This window comes from Mustela erminea, chromosome 6 (assembly GCF_009829155.1).
Source record: "Mustela erminea isolate mMusErm1 chromosome 6, mMusErm1.Pri, whole genome shotgun sequence".
In the NCBI taxonomy this organism is placed as follows: domain Eukaryota; kingdom Metazoa; phylum Chordata; class Mammalia; order Carnivora; family Mustelidae; genus Mustela; species Mustela erminea.
Genome location: NC_045619.1, coordinates 107,972,386 through 107,992,039, shown reverse-complemented (window position 1 = coordinate 107,992,039; position 19,654 = coordinate 107,972,386). Strand labels below are relative to the sequence as shown.

Below are 19,654 nucleotides of genomic sequence, written 5' to 3'. Positions count from 1 at the left end.
ACCTCAGGCAGACTCATGCAACTCTATTGGGTTTTGTCACTTGCGTTGTGAGAGTGCACCTGATCTGATGGTTAGCTGCAAAGGAGTGAAGCTAGGGTATTTGCCCTATTTGGGGAAAGCAGAAAGGAGACAGTAACCCATTTTTTATTCTAACAAGACTGTAGGGGAGTGAGCCTCCTTACAGATCAGAGGTACCAAGCACAGAGGTCAGGCTGCATGAGGGTGGGGAAAAGAGAGACGCAGGCAGAGACATGTTGCAGAAACCGTCTGTGCCAGAGCCAGAAGCCCCGCATTCCAGGGTCCTCCTTAGCCCTGACTCAGTGTCTGGGGAGGACACATAGTCTGAAGAGCTCTGTGCTTCCCTCATTGGTTACTGGGAGGACCAATGAGAAGAGGTGGGCAAGGATGTCTGAAGCACGCCCCTAAAGGCCGGAGGGAGAGCAGAGAGAGAGAAGCAATTAGTGTGAGGAATTAGCTGAGGGAGGATAATTAACAGTGCCGTTGGGAGGGGCTTGTCACACCCCTGACACCTCAGACCAGTGTGTGGAAAGGAAACAGCCGCAGGTGTCAGCTCAGGAGAAGGAATAATTTTTATAAAACTAGAGGTGCACAAAGAGGGATGGGGTTTTCCTCCCACAGAGTGTTCGAGAAAGTGGGGTGAGGCTCTGTCTTGTATAGATGCTATAGATGAGTTTCTCCGGGACAGAGACGGGGACACCAGGGGCACGGGAATGAGCTTCTGTGACACTTTCCAGTGCTGAAATTCTACTGTTCGATGCTTTCAAGGCAAGACAGTTATCAGGATATTGGTCCTGGGCACAGAGCAGGAGAGTGTGGGCCATGGAGTAGCTGCTGGATGCCGGAGGGAGGCTTCTGTCTTGGAGCTGCTGCTGCCCAACCAAGAGGGAGGGAGCCAGGGTCTGCAAAATGAGGACATTCTCTCCCCAGCCCAGCCAGCCATCACTTCTGGAATATAGGACTCAAAGAAAAAGACAGTGCCAGAGGGATCTTTAAGGGATCAGAATGCTCAAGGATTTATAGAAAACTGGAGATGGAGTATTACTTTTGTATCCTAGGAAACTGAGACCCAGAGGAGGAAGAGGTCCCAGAGCTATTCGTATGAGAGCTGAGGCTAAGAACAAGGTCTCCTCACTGCTTTCCAGGGTCTTCCTGCCCCTAGATTTCCCCTTCCTATCACTAGGTATTTTAGGGGCTACCTTGTTCTTTGTGCTTGATCTTTCTTGCCGACAAAAGAGAAAGAGGCTTGCCATTAGAGTCAGACAGCCCTGGGCATGACCCCTGGCTAAGCCTCCTGTTGGCTGCCTGGTCTTGGGCAAATTATCTGAACCTCATCTTTTTCATCTGAAAAGAGAGATAATATTACCAATCTCAGAGGCTTAAGTGAGGATTAAAGATACTACGAGCTAAAGGATGTGCTTGAGAAGTGGTAGCTGTTGTTCATAATTTTCAGTAATAATACTCTGTGTGTAGCATGTCTGGATGCCGTATATATTTCTTAGGGAATGGAAAAGCAAAATGCAGGCTAAACAGAAGAATCTCAAGATCACTTGTTTTGCATCTAAAAGGTCACCTGGAGTCTGAACACTTATTGGTGATGACATATGTACTCCCAGGGCCAAACCCTAAGGCCGGCTGCAGTTAACGGCTCTCCCTTTGGGGCCATCAACCCCCACCCCCCAACCCCAGTGTCTTCATCACTGTTGTCAGTCCTTTCATGAAATATTCATAAGGTTCCTACTGTGTGCTAACAGTGACTCCTCCATGCCTTGGGCCCTGCCCTGGAAATGCTTATAGCTCTTGAGAAGAGAAGACAATCTATCAAAATCTTTACCCACCATTCATTGTGAAAAACTAAGCACAACTGGAAAGAAGATAGCTGCATTTACCTCCTTTTTGTGCTCCTTTAATTCTTTTTTTAAACCCTATGTGAAACCCTGAACCTGCCAGAGACTGTGTTCTGGTCTCCTAATTTGCTGTCTGCCATGCCAGGAAAGGTTATTTGCGACCACAGCTTGGACACCATGGTGGCCCTTTTAGTCTTACTCTGGATGTCTCAGTTGGGTCAAAATGAAGTCACAGTGTCCTGGGCCCTTTTAGAGTGGCCCTGGCTACAGATCTCTGTAGTTTATTTGGAAAGAATTTTTGCTTCTATGAACCAGTGACACTAGTAACAGGCTATGGAGCCCCAGTTCCAGTTTGGTTTTAAGTAGATTTTGGTCTAAACATATTTTTTAATATGCAACAATTGGGTTAGTCTAATGACAAATGTCATCCCCTTCCATTGCCAGAGCAACATGCCATTTCCGTTAGGAGCAATGCTTCCTGGCCAGACTGAGGCATGGAAAATAATTTTGGGTCATCAACAATTCCCTTCAGTTTCACTGATCTGATTAAACTTAGAAACGGAAAGGGGAATTTACAAATTAGATGCTGTTCTCTATTTATTACCAAAATGGTTGCTTTCCACTACATCCAGGAGATACAGTTGAGATCTCATTAAGTCTCAGCTTGTGATAACATTTACTCCATAAATCTCCATCGCATCCAGTGAATGAAACGAGCATTATGCCAAAGACCACATAATGGATGAAATCAAACCTCTGCCCCCTTGGAAGAGAGTTGACCTTTTCAAGCCTTAAACATATTCAGCTTTCCTATCCTAAAGAAGCAGTTAAGCATTTATTCTTGGTACTCTCTTAACCATTTCCTGACCACCGGCTAGCCGGCCTCGTGGAGAGAGAAATAGAATAAGGATATTTCTGATACTTCTTTGCATGGATTTGAAGAAAAAAGGGGAGAAGAGGTGAGAGCCTGAAGAAAAACCCTATGGAATGATCCCATCCTCTCGCAGAAGTTAGAAAGAAATGTTGGCAGACAAGAAATGGAAGACAAAGCAGTAATTTGTATGTCTCATTCATTATATATCCTCTGCTGTATCAGATCTGGCTCTTCCTGGCTTTAGCTCTGACACAGTGACAGGGCAGACCCCAGTCATCTGCTCTAAATGGCAGAGCACCAGACATTCAGGCCAACCCCACTTTTCTCCCCCCATCCCCACCCCCTTTCGAATGGAGATTCATTGACCTTGTGCTAGTAGTGCTGAGAATACAAAATTCTCGCCCTACAAGGTACGCCACCCAGGAGATGGTAGAAAATGGACAAATAAATAGACGTGCTATATCGTGCAGGCCTGGAGTAGGTGTGCTGGGCATGAGGAGTGGGGAGGGTTACAGGAGGGGAGAAAGGTGGGAATGGGGACAACGCAGTTCCAAAGACAGATGGTGGAGATGGACTTTCCAGGTAGGGAGGGCAGAAAGCATGCAGATACCAGGAGGGTCTTTGGAAGAACAGGCTGGCTTTCAGGGGTTGGGGAGTCCTGCAGGAGACCCAGTGCCAATTCTGGGAGTCTGGGAACTGCAGGTTTCTAGAATTGACTGAGGTATGATGGTCTGGAAAGATCTAGATTTGGTTCAGATTCCTAGGACTAAAGCAAATGTATGTCACCTTAGAACTATAGAAACAAAACAGAGATCTGGAAGGGGTGTCTGGCCCCAGGGCTGTCTGGCCCCAAACCTTGTTTTACCAATGAGGAGACTGAGAACGACTGCCAGTTGGTACTGAGTGGGGCCCAGAAGCTTGGGTGGCCTGTTTTTTTCCAGGCTCCTCTGGGCCACTGCAACACATGGGACTGTCCCCACCCAAAACTATTATCCTTTTAGGAGAGAAAGGGGAGGGCCATTCATCTCACATTCTGTGTACCCTCAACTCTCCCTTAATTGGGGACCGCATAGATTAATGTGATCATGAGGACCATTCATCTCACATTGTGTGTACCCTCAACTCTCCCTTGATTGGGAACCGCATAGATTAATGCGATCATGGAAATTATAAGTGATGAAAAATGATCATATACCATCTGAGAGGCTCAAGAAGAAGTTCTATAATTTTTACTAAGGCTTGGGATCTTCCTGGTGAAAACCAAGGCCCTTTGTCTGGTTGTTGGCAAATGACCATTGCAACTTTCATAGTCCCTGCGGAATGGCAGAGCAGGCTGCAGGTCGAGGGGCCTAGGACCCTCTACCATTTGCTTTACTTTTCACGTGATAGGGGCGATCTTTTTCTCTGCCTCTGCTGGGCACGGCAACATCACACCAACCTTCAAGTCATATCAGCTTACCAAAGCAAGTAATAATAAATATAACGAGACTTCAACTCTGAGTATTTCTGACAAGAAAGGGGTCCTCAATTTTTTTCTTGCTCATGTGTATGGGGTGTGTGTGTGTGTGTGTGTGTGTGTGTGTGTATGTCTGTATCTATATGTCTGTGTTGCTATTTTCAGAGAATTTTGTTAACATAATAACTGGCCTGATATGAGATACCATTATCATATCTCATGAGTCATTGAAATGAGATATAACGGTTGGACAGGCTGATTTGAAGCTTGGAATTGGTAAGGTAAACAAAGGTTTTTCCCCTTAAAGCCAGCCTGTCAAGCATATAATTAAGGCTTTCCACCTCATCAGTAAGTCATTGAGAACAGATCTATTATGTCACACCCAACCAAAGCACAGACAAGTTTCAGGGCCGTTGTAATAATTCTTTAACAGCTTTGAGCCCGTGTTTATATTTTCTCTTGACCTCTAATCTTGGACTGTTTGTGTTCCCGAGTATGAGCTGCTGTGAAGTCCTGTGCATGGGTTAGGTTATGCAAAACCAGCTTTATGTTGGCAAATGATTTTTAGAGCATGATTTAGGGAGCATCAAAGACTTTTTTTTTTGTCTAGACATTTAAAAAATATCTTCATACCCATATCTTTTTGTAAAAAATAAAAATAAGGCAAATTAACACCAAAGAAACTTGTCAAAATTCAAATGTGTATTTTTGGAAAGGACAAACTTTAACTTACTTTCATCAAAGTTCTGTCTTAGTGAATCACCCTTGCAGATCTTTGCTGGGGGTAGTTTTGGTCAGTCTGGTGAACTAATATGAATTAAGTCTCTGTTGCCAGGAGTATGTATTTGTATGAATCTAAATAAATGGCTAAATCTTTCTTTCTCTTCCTTCTTTTTTTTTTTTCCCTTCCTAGGCCATCTGGAGATATCACCTGGAATAGGATATTCGACTCTCTCTCTGGTCTTCCTCGGTGACCTTTGCAGAGACCATTCATTCATGAGCTATATTTTGGGAATCAGGTCTTCTGGGCAAACACAGTTTTCTTGCTCAACTTCCCCTTTGAGGAGGGTTGGTGCTGAGTGTCATGGTTCCTGTGGGTCCTGCTGGAGGATCCAAACTGGGGGCAGGAGGAGGAAAGTTTGGACTTTCCAGTGAAGTCCAAGTTTAGGATTGAAATCAGGTGCTTGGAAATGAACAACACTGCTTGTTCTATTCTGGGAGGCCTTTGCCCAGTTCCCACTATGTTACCCTTGAGCACATTCTGTGGTCTGCCCTGGGAGTGTTGAAACCTGCACGCATCTTTGAAAGTAAGTTTGTGAACACCACGAGTGGGGAGGAAATCTGCCCTTTGCTGTCTTCAGAAAACAAGCCAGTCTTAGAGGAGATAGGGCCCTATAGAAATAATCTAGATGCTTCTTTTAGCCCCCAGGACACTTAATAGGTATGTAAGGCGTGACAGGACGCTGTGTGGTTCTGCCCAGAGGCTAGGGGAGAGAGACTCAGTGACTGGGGATGCCCCTGTGTGCCCTGGGGCTTTAGGATTCTGTAATTTTCTGATTGTGCTGGAGCCATCCACTTGACTTGAGAAGGAATCCAGGGTCTAGTATAGGGACACAGAAAGGTCACTGCAATGGACTGAATGTTTGTGTTGCCCCATATCTGTATGTTGAAACTCTAATCCCAGTGTGATGGTATTGGAGGTGGGCCTTTGGGAAGTCATTAGATCATGAGTAGAGAGCCTTTAAGATGGGGATTAGTGGCCTCAAAAGAAGGGGTCAGGGAGATGTCTTGTGCTCTTTTTACCACATGAGGACACAGCAAGAAGATAGCCCTTTATAAACAGGAAGAGGACCCTCCAAGAACTTGACCATGCTGGCACTCTGATCTTGGACTTCTAACCTCCAGAACTATGAGAAGTAAATGTCTCTTGTTGAAGCCAGGCAGTCTATAGGAATTTGTTCTAGCAGACCAGATGGAGGCAGGAATAATACTTAACTGGCCCAGTCTTCCCTGTTCCAGCTTTCCCTTTCCCCACTGCCTGCAGCCCAGCCTAGCGCTGACATGTTGCCTTCTGGCTTTAAGAGTTCCATCCATCTTCCCAAGGGACCACCTTTCTACTGAGCAGCTCCCTTAGGGTGATTCTCTGTTGACCAGGCTCCAGTCCCGTCCCACTAACCACAAGGCTTAAACGCAAAGTGATCACAATGATTAATAGTCCGGCACTTACAGCAGGTACTATAGTTATTTAAGAGGACGAAATCTTTCCTATTATATGGGAGCATAAATCTCTTCTGGAAACACTGTAGTTATCACCAGAGGCATGTGCATTTCCATTTGATGAAGTAATCCTGAAGGATGGAGCTATCAAAGTCCTATATTTGGGGTTGTAACTCAACCTTTTTTTTTTTTTTTTTCCATAAGCCACTTAATCATAAGGGCAGGGATTAAATGGGGTAGAGTCACTTGAATTCTACATATGGCACCTGTCAGGGGAAAGACACTGTTTGTTGGTGTGTTTAGTCATGGATAGAAACAGGACTGGAAAGCAGGGCCAAGGGCTGACAGAGCTCCCAGACAAGACAAACCAGCTCCCAGGGGGGAGTCCTTCAGGGGACAGGTCACTGCTGTAACCCCTCCACCATCCCTGCTTCTGGAAAAGCACAGGGAATATTTTCCAAAGGCTTCTTGGTCAGCCAGCCCCCAGGACTGGCCTAGTGGATGCAGGTGACTGGTGGAAAGCCATCTTTGAAAACCATTCTCCTTCTTTGAACCTCATTTCAGCCATATTGACCCCTGAAATGACTGATCTCCCTGCTTCCAGCTTCTCCCTAACCTCCAACCATTGGTTCCCATCAAGGTCGGAATGGCCTTTCCACAGTGACCTCTGCTTAAGTCTCTTGGGTGATTCTTCTTTATTCACAGGATAAGGTCTATATCTGAAGCCCTCTGGGACCAGAGCTGTCTACCTTCTTGGCTCAGTCTTTGGTTTCTCCCCATGCACCCTAAAGTAACATTTTTTTCCTTCCTCCTCCTCCTCCTGCCTCCAGTTATTGCCTCTATCCTTGATATATATGGCTCCCTCAGCTTACAATGCCCTTCTTTACCCTTTTGGCCTCCTGAACTGTCCCCAGTCTTTGGGAGGGCACAGCCTCTGCCCTGTGTTCACCCAACCCCAGTTGTTCTTCCCCCTTCCCGCCCCTCTACCCCAGCACTTAGCTAGGCTAGGTTTTCTAGCCCCCAGAAGCTAGTTGGAGCTAAGAACTATTCTGGTCAATGAGGTGAGGATGGGAGCCATGCCCACACTCCTATGTCTGGTCATCACACTCCCTCTCCTTTCCCTCTGCTGCTGGCCTGATGTAGAGGACCCATGGAGGCCTCTGAGGCCCAGAGGCTGGTAGAACTGTGAGCAAGAAGACCTGGTTCCCAAAGTCTGTATGGCGACGAACTTCCCCTCCTACCAACACCAAACCCACACTGAACCGTGGAGCGAGAAGTAACCTTCACTGTGTCAGGTGCCAGACTCTATTTGGAGGTTGCTTATAACAATGATTAGCCCACCCTGACTGACACTGCACCTGTTCAGAATCATTCCCTGGGTAGAAAGCCCCATCCATCCCCTTCCAAACACCACTCCTTTGCCTCCATTATTTCTCTATTACCTTGTCCATTCCTTCAACTCATTGCTATGACCTACTTGTCCATCTGTCTCCTTTACTAGGCTGTAAGTCCCCTTAAGACCCTGCCTGTGTTTTTTCGTCTTGATATTCTGAATGGCAGAGGTCATTTTGGAGGTCTCCTCCAAACTCTTCTGCTACTGTAAGGCCAGCAATCTCAGAGTCTGTCCCCCTTGCACTGGCCTCCCATGCCACGTGCCCTGAAGATGGAAATGTAGTCTGTGTCTGATCTCCCTCCATCACCAGATGATAATTTTCTACCACAGCAAGAAATGACAGAGGCAGGAGTTGTCACTCCTTCTCCTTCACTACCAGCCGTCTGACAGGTAATATATCTTGATGTGACATGGGATTTTTAATCTCCCAGTGCTTATGTGGAAGTAAGGGAGGGGTGGGTGTTGGGAGCCAAGGGCAACTGTACTGTGGGTTGCTCTGTTTGGGGGCCGAGCACTGATTTTCGGAGGAAATGGATCAAAGGGAAATTTAGGGTGATTCATCTCCCCTTTGATCCTTTTGCTGAGTTACTTCCAGCTCCCAGGGGCTGTTTGCAAAGCCCCAAATTAAAATAAAATCAGGGCACCTACCCTGGGCGAGCCTGAGTGGGCAGATCCATTGGTCAAAGGATTTTGTGGCTTCAGGTAGGTGAAAAGACTTCTTCGAAAACACCACATATGAACTCCTCACTGTGAGGCTGTCCCTGGCCAGAGATTATTCTTCTGGGCCCCCACCATGCCAAGGTTTCTGGGATTGTTGAAGGCTTGGAAGGGATGGCCCTGCAGCCCTGCACAATCCTGCATCATCATAGGAAAACCATATCACAGCCTTCATGGGGTTTGCCAAGAAAGGAGAGTGGATGGTCAGTGAGTTAGAACACCCTGTTCCTGTACCATTCTGGTGGCATTCTCTTTTAATCAAGTCCAAAATGGTCCCTGAACTGAAAGAAACTCTGATAGGTCATATAATTCATGTTTTCTTTTAAGCAAGACTGTCTTTTAAACCATTCCAAATGGTTTTTTTTTTTTTTAAAGATGAAACATATTTTATTTTAAGTAGGTTCAATGCCCAGCATGGGGCTTGAACCTCATGACCCTTAGATCAAGAGTTATGTGCTCTACCGACTGAGCCAGATGGGTACGACTCGCCCCATGAGATGGATAGTTTTTTATCTCAGTTAACTTATTTGTTTTTGTTTTTGTTATTGATTTTTGCTTGAACAAGATAACGTCACTACTTCATGTTTCAAATGTAGTTCTTATAAAAATAAAGCTAATCTTTTCTCTTTCTTTAAAAATCAAACTCATGCTCCTTTTTGTTAACATTTAAGATCAGTTTTCCCTGCCATTGTTTTCCCTCTACGGCCCTCCCCCTCCTTCTTTTCTCTGCCCATCTTGCTTTGCCCATTAGACCGAAGGTGTTCAGTGCTCTGATTTGCTACAGAGCAAAGCCTACTCTGGCCTCCCAGGAGGGTTAGCTGGCCCTCTTCGAGGTCCCTTCTGGTTGGAGGAAGAGGACAGCCCTCATATCACTGAGGGGAGGGACTATGGTATAAGGAGTATATAGGAGTATAAAGGAGCATAGTAGCATAGATCCAGTCAGCAGAACTGGGATCAAGGCCTACCTAGGTGAGGTTGGGCATTGCACAAACTATGTGACATGAACAAGTGAATTTCTCCAAGCCTCAGTTTTCCCATCGATAAAATGAGGATGGGAGTATCGACATAAGATTATTGTGGGGAGGGTTAAGTGAGATAATCTACGTCTTTCCTATCTTGCATGCAAGGAAAAGACATGTCTCCTATCATGCCCTTTCCCTTGTCTTGCCTCTATCAGGAGAATCCATGAAGGCCTAGTACATGTCCGCTATCCAATCTCAGAACCCAAAAGCACAAGCTGCAGAACAATGATTCCCCCTCAGGAAGTCTCCCCCTTGCTCTATTGACCACCCAGCTTTCTCTTTCAGTGGGTCTAGAATTCTAGCTCCTTCCAGCTGTTCTTCTAGGCCCACTTCCTCAGCCCCTGACTCACTTCTACCCACATTGTCAATGATGGTACAATTTCCAAGGGCCTATTGTGAGTATGGCTGAGACTAGACAAAAGGTATTTGCCCAAGTAAGTAGAGACATAAAACCTTAATATTCTTGATCCACAGAGCTGGGTTTGATTCAATTCAGTTCAATATTTTTTGGAGGGGGGAAGTCTCTTAAATATGAATCACTGTCCTGGATGCTAAGTGGGACAGTGAGTAAGAAGTTGGGAAAGCATAGTGTTTGCCTCTTGAGGGCTTTCTGTACGACGAGAGGGCTGGGCCATCTGTATTGACACCAGTGAGGCGGGGCAGAGGTCAAGAGTATCTGGCACTGGCTGTCGTGAGACGGAGAGTCTAGGAGGACTGAGGCAGGGTTGGGACAGGTGAGGAGGAGAATGTATGCCAGGCAGAGATGCATGGAAGTCCAGAAGCGAGGAAGTAGCACGCCTATCTGAAAAACAAGAGTAGTCTGGTTTTGCTGAAGGGGAGTAGGGAGTGATATATTAAAGCTGTTGGCTGGGATAGATCTGAGGTGCTGAGAATACAGGGGGAAGAGGCTTGGGCTTTATTCTGAAGCTGTGGAGAGTCATTGAGAGCTTCTGAGCAGGAGTCAGCTCTAGAAATATGAATTCTGCTCTACCAAGCAGGGTGTGTGATAGTTTCCCAGGTGGTTACTACCTTGGGGAAGAGGGGCGGTAAGAAGGGAAGGGAGAGGGCCAGGGGATTTCGGTGGGGTAGGGGGACCACTAATAAGGTCTGGTGGCTGACTGAATGGAGGAAGGATCACAGAAGAAGAGGAGGGAGGAGAAAGAGGGAGGAAGACGTCCTAGCCCAGTAGCTGGTCGCTGGGAGGGTGGCGAAGCTGCTGATACAGAAGAGGGTTCAGAAGACACTAGTTCGGGCTGAGCCCCTGCCTGGAAGGCAGAGGGTGCTGTCCCTCAGGAGCTGGAGAAGAAGGGGGTCTTCCAAGCTCTGGGGCCGCACCGAGGACTCCTGGTCTCGCTCAGTTCTTCAAGAGCTAACAGGCTCTTTGCTCTGCCCCTGTGGGGCACATGGTTGGCCAGTGCTCCCAGAAAAATAGCTCACACTTGTGAGCCATGGCAGGAGCGGTCTAGTGGCTCGGTGGGTGATCCTTTGTCTCTGGGAAACCTCAGCGTTGCCTAGCAAGTGCCTGGCTGTGTGCTTGCTGCTATGGGCGTTTAGGCAGTAAAGTCTAAACCAAAACAAAGGCAGGTGTCTAAAAATGTGTCAGAAGCTGTTTTTTGGCATGTTTCTCAACTGGTATTGACTTTATTCCTTACCATAAATGTAACCATTTGTTTTCTGGAGCTATTTGCCTGTAACTGTGTTGGGGCACGAGCCTGCCTCATTCTCCTTCCTGTGGCATCCCCACAGAGTCCTGGGCTCTGCAATGGTGCAGCCAGCTTCCGTCTGTCTTGAGAAGGTGCTATGAACTGGGAGTCTTCCTGAGTGAGTGGGGGGTGAGGTGTTGGAAAGGCTGCACAGGGGCCTCCTGAGCGGGAACAGGGCCCTTACTAACTTATGACGTCACAGACCAGTCAGGCACCCTTACGCTGACCTAAGGCTGTATGGGCAGGCCGTCAAATACTGTTAAAATGCTATGTAGCTTTTTCTTCCCCATTCCTCCAGGAGCCTACAGCCGCCATTCACTGAGAAGGCTTTCATGGTCTCCCAACAGGTCCAGGTCAATAAGCTTTACCCCCAAACTGGTTTTGCTTTAAGAACTCTATGGCTGATCCATGAGATCGGCACACCTGACTTGTCCCTGCATAGTTGGTGCCACCCCTCCAGAAGCTCTCCACAGCTCCCCAGGCTGGGACAAGGACACGCTTCAGGGCCAGAGTCTGCTCCAAAGGCAGATGTGCTACCTTTGGGAAGGCCCACCTGGACCTCTGTGATGACATGATCCCCCACGTGAGGTACTGCATACAATCCTGGGTCCAGAAGCCCCACCCAGAGGTACTGATTAATACAAGAGCCAGGAGAATCCATGAATGAGTCTCACAGTGGAGCCCCAGTGTATAGTGGTTCTTACTAGTGGCCAGCGTCTTTAGGGAACAGCCCTCCATCATTTCTCAAGAGCATTCCACACCTTCCCATGATATGGCAATCTTCCTACTTTGCCACTGTCCTTGCTTATGGGGGTTCTGTGCCCTTCTGCCTGGTTTCAAATGGCATTTGGCAAGACTGGAGAGTGATTCGGAGCTAGTAGGGAGCACTTGGAGGGGGAGTCATCAGTGATGCCAAAAGACAGTCACCCTGAGGGGACAGAATGGGGAAGCTACTCAAGTCTGGTGATGGTCTGAGCTTCTCTGCTCAGGGCAGGAAAGAGCATGCTTGACCCAAGCCTGCTTATGCAGAGGCACTCACAAATTCTTTTAAGTCCCTTGGCTTCTATGCACACTAATATTTCCGAGGCTTGGGGCTTTGTCAGGGAGGAGGGGCAGAAGGTGAATTAAGGGCGGCTGGCTGAGGACCTCACAGTGTGGCCTAGCAGGCATGCAAAAAGGGGAAGAAACCCCAAGGGCCATGGGAGCCCCTAGGGAGGGTTAGGAAGGATTTTTGCCCAGAACTGTCTGACAAGGCTTCTGTGAGAAGCACCACAGTGTGGTAGAATGAATCTCATATGGATAATCAGGGGACCTGGGTCCAAGTCCTGCCCTTGCTAATAATCCACTCAAGTGGATTATTGTTCCTGTGTTGGATTCTGGTTTCCGCACCTTATCTCTAAGGCCACATTCTGACACTTAAGTTTTAGGGTCCCAATTAGGACCAGTGGGAGTTAACACAGGGGACAAGAGATCTCTGGGGTCTGCATGGAGTTTGCTTTCACTGAGAGGCATGCGGTCAGGTCCTCTAACACATGGTAACTAAAGGGAGCAAGCTGAGAAGGGAATCAAGGAAAAGACAGTTGTTAGCGTTTCTTCTCATGAATGTAGAGCCAGATCCTTGGTGGGATTCTGTCACAGAAATCCAGATGCCTGGCAACCCCTGACCAGGGTAAATGCTGATTTCACTGATGAAAATGTAAAACTAAAAGAAAGGATGAAATAATGATACACATGCCCTTGACACGTATATAATGTAAATTCAGATTACTGCTCTCAAGCCACACGGGTCCCTTTTGTGGGCAACCTGCAGATCTCTTAAGCCCTCAAATTTCCGTATTTCAATAATCCACTACCCTAGACTCTGCGGGGCACAGAGCTGTCACGCGGCTTCGTCAGCTAATGATGATTGCCAAAGTGGCTCCCGTGTCACATAACTGAACACCATGGCGTAAATATTTAATCCTGCTTATCTATGTGGAAATTCAATGTTTTGGTCCTATCGTCTGTCTGTCTTTTATAGTCTCATCCACATAAATGTCTGTCTTAGACTGCAAGCATTAGAGGTCTGGGAGTGCATTTAAATTGTCTTAATGGCACGATAGAGACACTCCCATATGGATAGATATTTAATACGTGCAGTTTTTTGATCCTGAGGAGGAAAAAGAGAGAAGAAATTTCTGAATTTCTCTCTTTCTCTATGGCTTCTCTCTCTCTAATGACTGGCCTTCTGTCCTATTTGACATTGAAGCTGCGAAATGGGCCCAGCCCTTGGAGCAACGTGTCTCTCCTAATGACAGCGGGTTCTGTGTCCGTGATAGTTTTGTAAGTGGTGCCTTCACAAGGGAGGCTTGTTGCCACTTGGAGGTGGAGGGGTGAGGGGGAGGGTTCCACATTACCCCAATCTTTACCCAGGAGGAGTGGAGCTTGGAGGCCAAGACCCATGCGTCTGCCTGCTTTGGAAGTATCAAAAATGCAAAGTGCACAAGCATGACTTTTGCTTGCTACTATTCTTTTTGGCACCAAAATAGCTCTTGAGTGTCATTTTCTCCTTTTCCCAAGGCTGTCTGAAGCCAATCGCAGAGGCAATGGCTAGTACTGAAATGACTCAAGATGGAGAGAGAATGCAAGGCTGGCTTGTAGACACAGGCAGGCTGGATTGCGTGAATTTCCTCCTCTCCTCTTTCCTTAGATGGCTCACAGCTAGACCACGCGTGTCACAACAACAGGAGGTCTGCAAACAATGCCTGATACCATCCTGTGAAGTATCTAGACCAAAGAGACTCATGAAAGAAGACTCTCATTTGCCCTCCACTTTGAACCTCACCATTTCACCCAGTGGAGTCCTCCACATTGCTAAGCTCAATGACCAGCTTTTAGTACTCACCCAGCTTGGCCTCAGGGCAGCGCAGACCCTCCCCCTCTTTTCCTCCTGTCTGTCTGACCATACCCTTTTAAGTCTCTCTTTTGGTTCTTCTTCACCACTCTTGTCTCCAAACATCACTGGGACTCAGGTTCTTAGGCTGCGTCTCACTTCTGTCTACACCATGCCCTACTATCACAGCTGGGTGAATATTGACTCTGCAAGTTATAATTCTGTCTCAGGCTTTTCCCCAGACTCAGATTTATCCCAGTTGCACACTCAACATCTCCACTTGGAAGTCCAATGGACATTTCAAACCTAAAGGTCCAAGACGGTTTTCCGGATACTCCTGCCCTGACATCTTTTCCTGTCATCATCTTCCCTAAATCAATAAATGATGATTCAGCTTTTACTACTGCTGAGGACAATTGCCTTGGGATTTCCTTGAATTCTCTGTCTCTCACATCCCATATCTGATATGCCAGCAAATGAGACCATTCTGGAGCGTGGTCCACCATGTCGTGTTACCAGCATAAGGCAGCACCATCTCCCGAGGCAGTGGCCTATTTGGCTCCCTGCGTTACCCTTGTTCACTTCCATTTCATTCTGCATGTGGCAGCTGGGGGGATCCTGTCAAATGTATATAGGCCGTGTCTCTTCTCAGCTTGAAACCACCAGGAGCTTCTTTGCTCACCTCTAGCAAAAGTCCAAATTCTTACAATGATTTTCATGATCTCCTCTTGGTTAACCTTAAACCTCATCTCCTACCACTGTCCCTGTTATTCACTACTCCCTGGTCATATTAGCCTCCCTTCTGTTTCTATGTCCACCATCCTCCTGCCTTGATGACTTTCCATAGGCTAGTCCCTCTGCCCAGAATGCTCTTTTCCCAAATATCTATGTTTCATTTCCTTATTGCCTTCAAGTCTTTATTCAAATGCTACCTCCACAGTGAGGTATTTACTGGCCACACCTCAACACTTCTATCTTCATAGTACTTGTCATTTTGTCACTCTCTGACATACTATTTAATTTATTGCCCATCTCCCCAGTAGAATATAATTTCCACGAGGGCAAGGAAGTTTGACTATTTTGTTCATTGCTATATCCCCAGTGCCTAAAACAATAACTGGCACAGAGCTGTCCTTAGTTGATTGATGGTTGGAGGGAGGGAAGAAAGAATGAACTAGAATATATTTTTGCATATAATTTTACTGGCCACATTGTTTGTTCTGATAACTTAGAGAAATGCTTCCCTACTATGCCCTTTTACTCTGTTGTCTTCCCAATCCCTGTTCCTTCAACTTCTTCAGTGATTTTGTAGGTTTGCCTAGAAAAAAATGAGTCTTTGGATCCCCTCTTGATAAGCCCAGATACTACAGAATGTGCCATTGAACTTCCCTTGTGCTGGAGCCAACTCTGGGTCACCGGTGCGTCTAGTAAGGGCTGATGGGGATTCTGCCTGGAAGTTGCCAGAACCATCGATGAAGAGTGATAATACCCTTTTCCCCTTAAAAGACTACTTAATTTTGGAACTGCAAAGAACTGGCAAATATATTAAACTGTAATCTTTTAGCAATTTCAAAGGCCAAGATATTACTTTGAGACACACATGTAATTTGTAGCAGCACTTCTCCTCTTGTATTTGTTTTGAAGGGCAAATTATGAAGTTCTGAAGAAGAGAATATAGTTCTGAAGCCATAGACTTGCCTTTCCTGCAGATCTGTTAGGTTGCCAATTCCTTAATAATTTAATCACATCAACTCTGCTTGTAATTGTAATTCTCCAATAGACAGTCCGTTGGACCTGTTTTCTGGCTCCATTCCCAAGTTTCTCACATTCACTTCACTGCAAGTGTTATTTTTTTTTTTTACTCTCTATATCTTGCTTTTTTCCTTGCCCCATCCCCTAGAACTGTTCTACCATCAACTCCACAACTAAAGGAGCTAGGCTCCCATTCCATCCTTCCAGGAAAGACTGATTGAGGATAAGAAGCAAACTCAAAAGTGTCCTCCAGCCATGTGGTGAGAGACAGAAGAGCCATTGGAGCCCGATTTCTTCCGTATTTGGACTTATGAAAATGAGGCAGAGACCCTGTCCATTGGAGTATGCAGTTCAGTATGCTCTTCCCAAAGCTTAGCCAGCAGTGTGGACAAATGGGCCTTGTCAATGTGGTCTGCTCTAGCAGCAGACAATACTCCATGCTGGAAACTCCCTGGAATTTATTCACTTAATGGGCAAGGCAAGGAAGCAACATACTTCTCCTTGGAAGCTCTGGCTTTAACCAGAGAACAGAATAACTACACGTCTCTGTGGATGGCAATTAATTGGTAGGGCATACTGCACATTTTAAATAACACAGTAAGAAGCATGCTCATCACCATTAATCATGAGTTAGGGTCTTCACGCTGACTTAAGGTGAAGAGAGGAGCCAAGCTGCCAATTCCTGTGCCTTAGAGGTAAGCTTCTGTTACTCACAGGCCAATTTATTTATTTACCATACCATTCAGTCCACAAACGAATCAACTACTCCACAGTACCATCAACAGTATAATACAAGCTGCCAGGCATTTTTCCAGAAAGACCCTCAATGGCATCATTGTTCACTGTTACAATCCATCAAAGGTGTTGTCTTCCAACTTGCAAAACTACTTAGTAGAGCATAAAGGTCTCCTTAGGTTATTAAATTATGTTGTTATGAGTCCCTTGTTGTTTGTGTGTTTTAATTGTGTATTTGTACCTTGAGCAGAATTATCAGAAAGGGAACAGTTGATAGATGTATTAAATCAGTCTTTGAAATGAGGGAGCAGAGATTTTGTTCTCTATTCACATCTTTGACTGTCTTCTTCCCTCTTCCCTCCACCTGCTCCTTCTCCCAGATTCCCAATTAGAACTCAGTTACTAATGAGCAGAACACACAGAACCCAACTGGGGAGTTTGAACACAATGGACATAATGCCTGCTAATAAGGACAAGAAACTAAACTCATATGTTTATATATGTGTGTTAGAATATATGTCTATATACATTCCTACACAATAGGACATTAATACTCTAATGGGAAGACCATAATCTGCCTCCTGCCCAAAAAGATGAGCCTGGAGGAGGATGTCTGATTAAAAAAAAAAAAAGAATCCAAGAATCCACCTTAGCAAAACCTCAACCGTCTTTTAGAATCTTTCTAAAAGGAATATGAAGCTTTATAGATCAACAGCAATTATGTCACATCTGCGACGAATTTCTTTGAGTAGAGATGATTGTCATCAGTGCATCCAATATTGCTCCAGCAAGACAAACTGTAAGGACAAGTTGGTCGTAGATAGTCTTGCTGTTCTGGCCCCTGTCTCCTCCCTCTCCCGGAACCTAACCCAAGACAGAAAGACTGCTCACTGTTTCGGGGCTTTTCTTCATCCATGCCTTCATCCTCATTCTCGGGGTCAATATCCTCTGCCTGGGTGATCCAGTCCAGGTAGCCCTTCAGGTCCTCTTCTAGCTGCTGCTTCTCTCGAAGCTTCTGGAAATCTCCTCGAGCTTTGGCCTTCTCTCTCTCTTTGGAAAACTCTCTGGGGAGTGAGAGCAGAGGGGCAGGGCAGCATACAAGAAGGAGCAAGGCCAGGTGGGTGGGATGGAGAGATGGAGATAAGAGAAAACAAAGGGATTAATTTCTTCACACCAAGAGACCCGCCCACCTGCCCCAGCTCTCCACAGACAGCCTTCTCTCCTCATCCCAGGCTTTGTCTCTATTCTCACATAAACAGAAAGTCACCAAAGCAGACATTCCTGATGCAGGCCAACAGAGTACAAAGGGATGGATGAAGTCCATTTCCCTCATTCTTGGATCACAGTCATGGCTTTTGCCTTTTAATAACAACTATTCTCCCGTGACCCGGAAACCCCTTTCAAATGGTCACTAAAAACCTTCCATGACAGTTAGGGACTGTGCCCTTTTATTCCTGCTGGAACTGGGTGGCCAATGGAAAACCTCAAAGTATGTCTGGGTGACAAAGGCGTTAAGGGCTGGTGGCATGCTGAAGCCCACTCACCCGCACTGGCTCCCAGGAGCCTACCACACATGGCTCTTTGCTGTTCTAGCTTCACTGATGTCTCCTTGTGGCTTGAAATTGGCCATGGTGGGAATATTTACACCCTGAAAATTGGCAAATGCTATAATCGAGGGCTCCCCCCACCCCAAAAGCCAATTGGTAGATATTTACCACTGATTTAAGGCCCAGGAGGTTTAGCCACCTCAACCTCTCTTCTCATTTCTAGAGTTTGTTTTGCCACTTTTAACATGCCTGGAAGGATTTCTAATCTAGAGAAAGTTCTTCCCCACAAGGAGACAAATGAGGACTCTAAACACAAGAAAATGTCCTGGGGGCTGCCCTTTTATTTAAAAAAGAAATCTAATCAGGCTGGTAAAATACATAAAAGCAAGATGATATAAAAGTTAAATGATGCATTCAGTTTAAAACAATAATGGGTAGAAATTGCAATTGGATTGGGATTTGCTGGGAGAAGGGCCTATTGAAAAATTTCTGACAGAATGGTATTTCTTTCCTATTTTCTGATTCTGTCGTGATTTTCTTTCTGACTTCAAATTCACTTTCTGAACAAGGAAGGGGCTGGCAGCAGAATGTATTGATCAAGAAGGCTAGTTCTCAACTCTCAAAACAAGTCTGTGTCTTTTCTTCCAAAATAGGTATATTAGGAGCATTTTGGTTTTTGATATTCACTCTATGGGAAATGGGCCCTCAGTGGTGTATTCACACATGTGTGTGAATATATGTGTGTATGTGAGAATGTAACATGCACTGGGCATCTTGGTTAATTCACAGAGACAGAATTCCTCCTTCTTTCACCAGTACAGGCCTAGTTCAGGGCAGGAGGCTGTAGAAAACCACCTTGAAGGAATTTCTTGAAAGGCGCCTTGGAAGGAAGTACGCAGCAACAAGCCAGAGGTAGACGAAAGCTCCTGAATCCATTCAGTCATTTAGGGATGGTTCTACCGCCACCTCCATTTAGTATTTGCATTTTGCTTATGTTGCTTAGGAGAGCACAGATTTTTAGTCTTCACCATTTTCATGGATAAAAAGGGGTTAGAACTGGGAGTGGTCTAGGGAATTTTTTAATTGGAAGATGTGGGGACTCTCAAACTAATGAGTTTTCTTCAACTGCTGTCTTAATGATGCTCTGCTTTGGATGGAATTCTCTTCTTAAATTTGATTGAATCCAATTCTAATTGGATTGAACTTGCTCTTTCTCCGGCTTCCTGCCAACTGGCAGGTACCTTCATTTCCTTCCCAGGGAGTTTAATGTCAGGGAAAAGGCCAGATTGACAGCTCAGAATGAAGATGGAAGCTTTGCCTCACTTTGTTCCTTCCCTCCTTTTGCTGTTGGGGACCAGCATGGATAGATCCCCTACATCTGGTCATACCACCTGGGCTGTAGACTTGCTCTCTGGAGACAGTCACTTTATACAGCAGTTGCTTCCCCATGCAAATTGACTCCAACAATTGTGCTTCCAAGACTTTCTCTGGACTTTCTGCC

General features: G+C 45.9%; 1 protein-coding gene across 39 annotated transcripts in view; it reads right to left on the bottom strand.

The window, feature by feature from the left end:
- The window catches only part of CACNA1C (calcium voltage-gated channel subunit alpha1 C), a 732,665-nt gene that overhangs the window by 160,797 nt on the left and 552,214 nt on the right, over positions 1–19,654 (bottom strand). For all 39 annotated transcript variants that reach the window (XM_032349974.1, XM_032350007.1, XM_032349985.1 and 36 more), the window contains one exon: positions 17,498–17,670. In XM_032349974.1, coding sequence (XP_032205865.1) covers positions 17,498–17,670 — 173 coding nt within the window. The remainder of the gene's footprint in view (positions 1–17,497; positions 17,671–19,654) is intronic.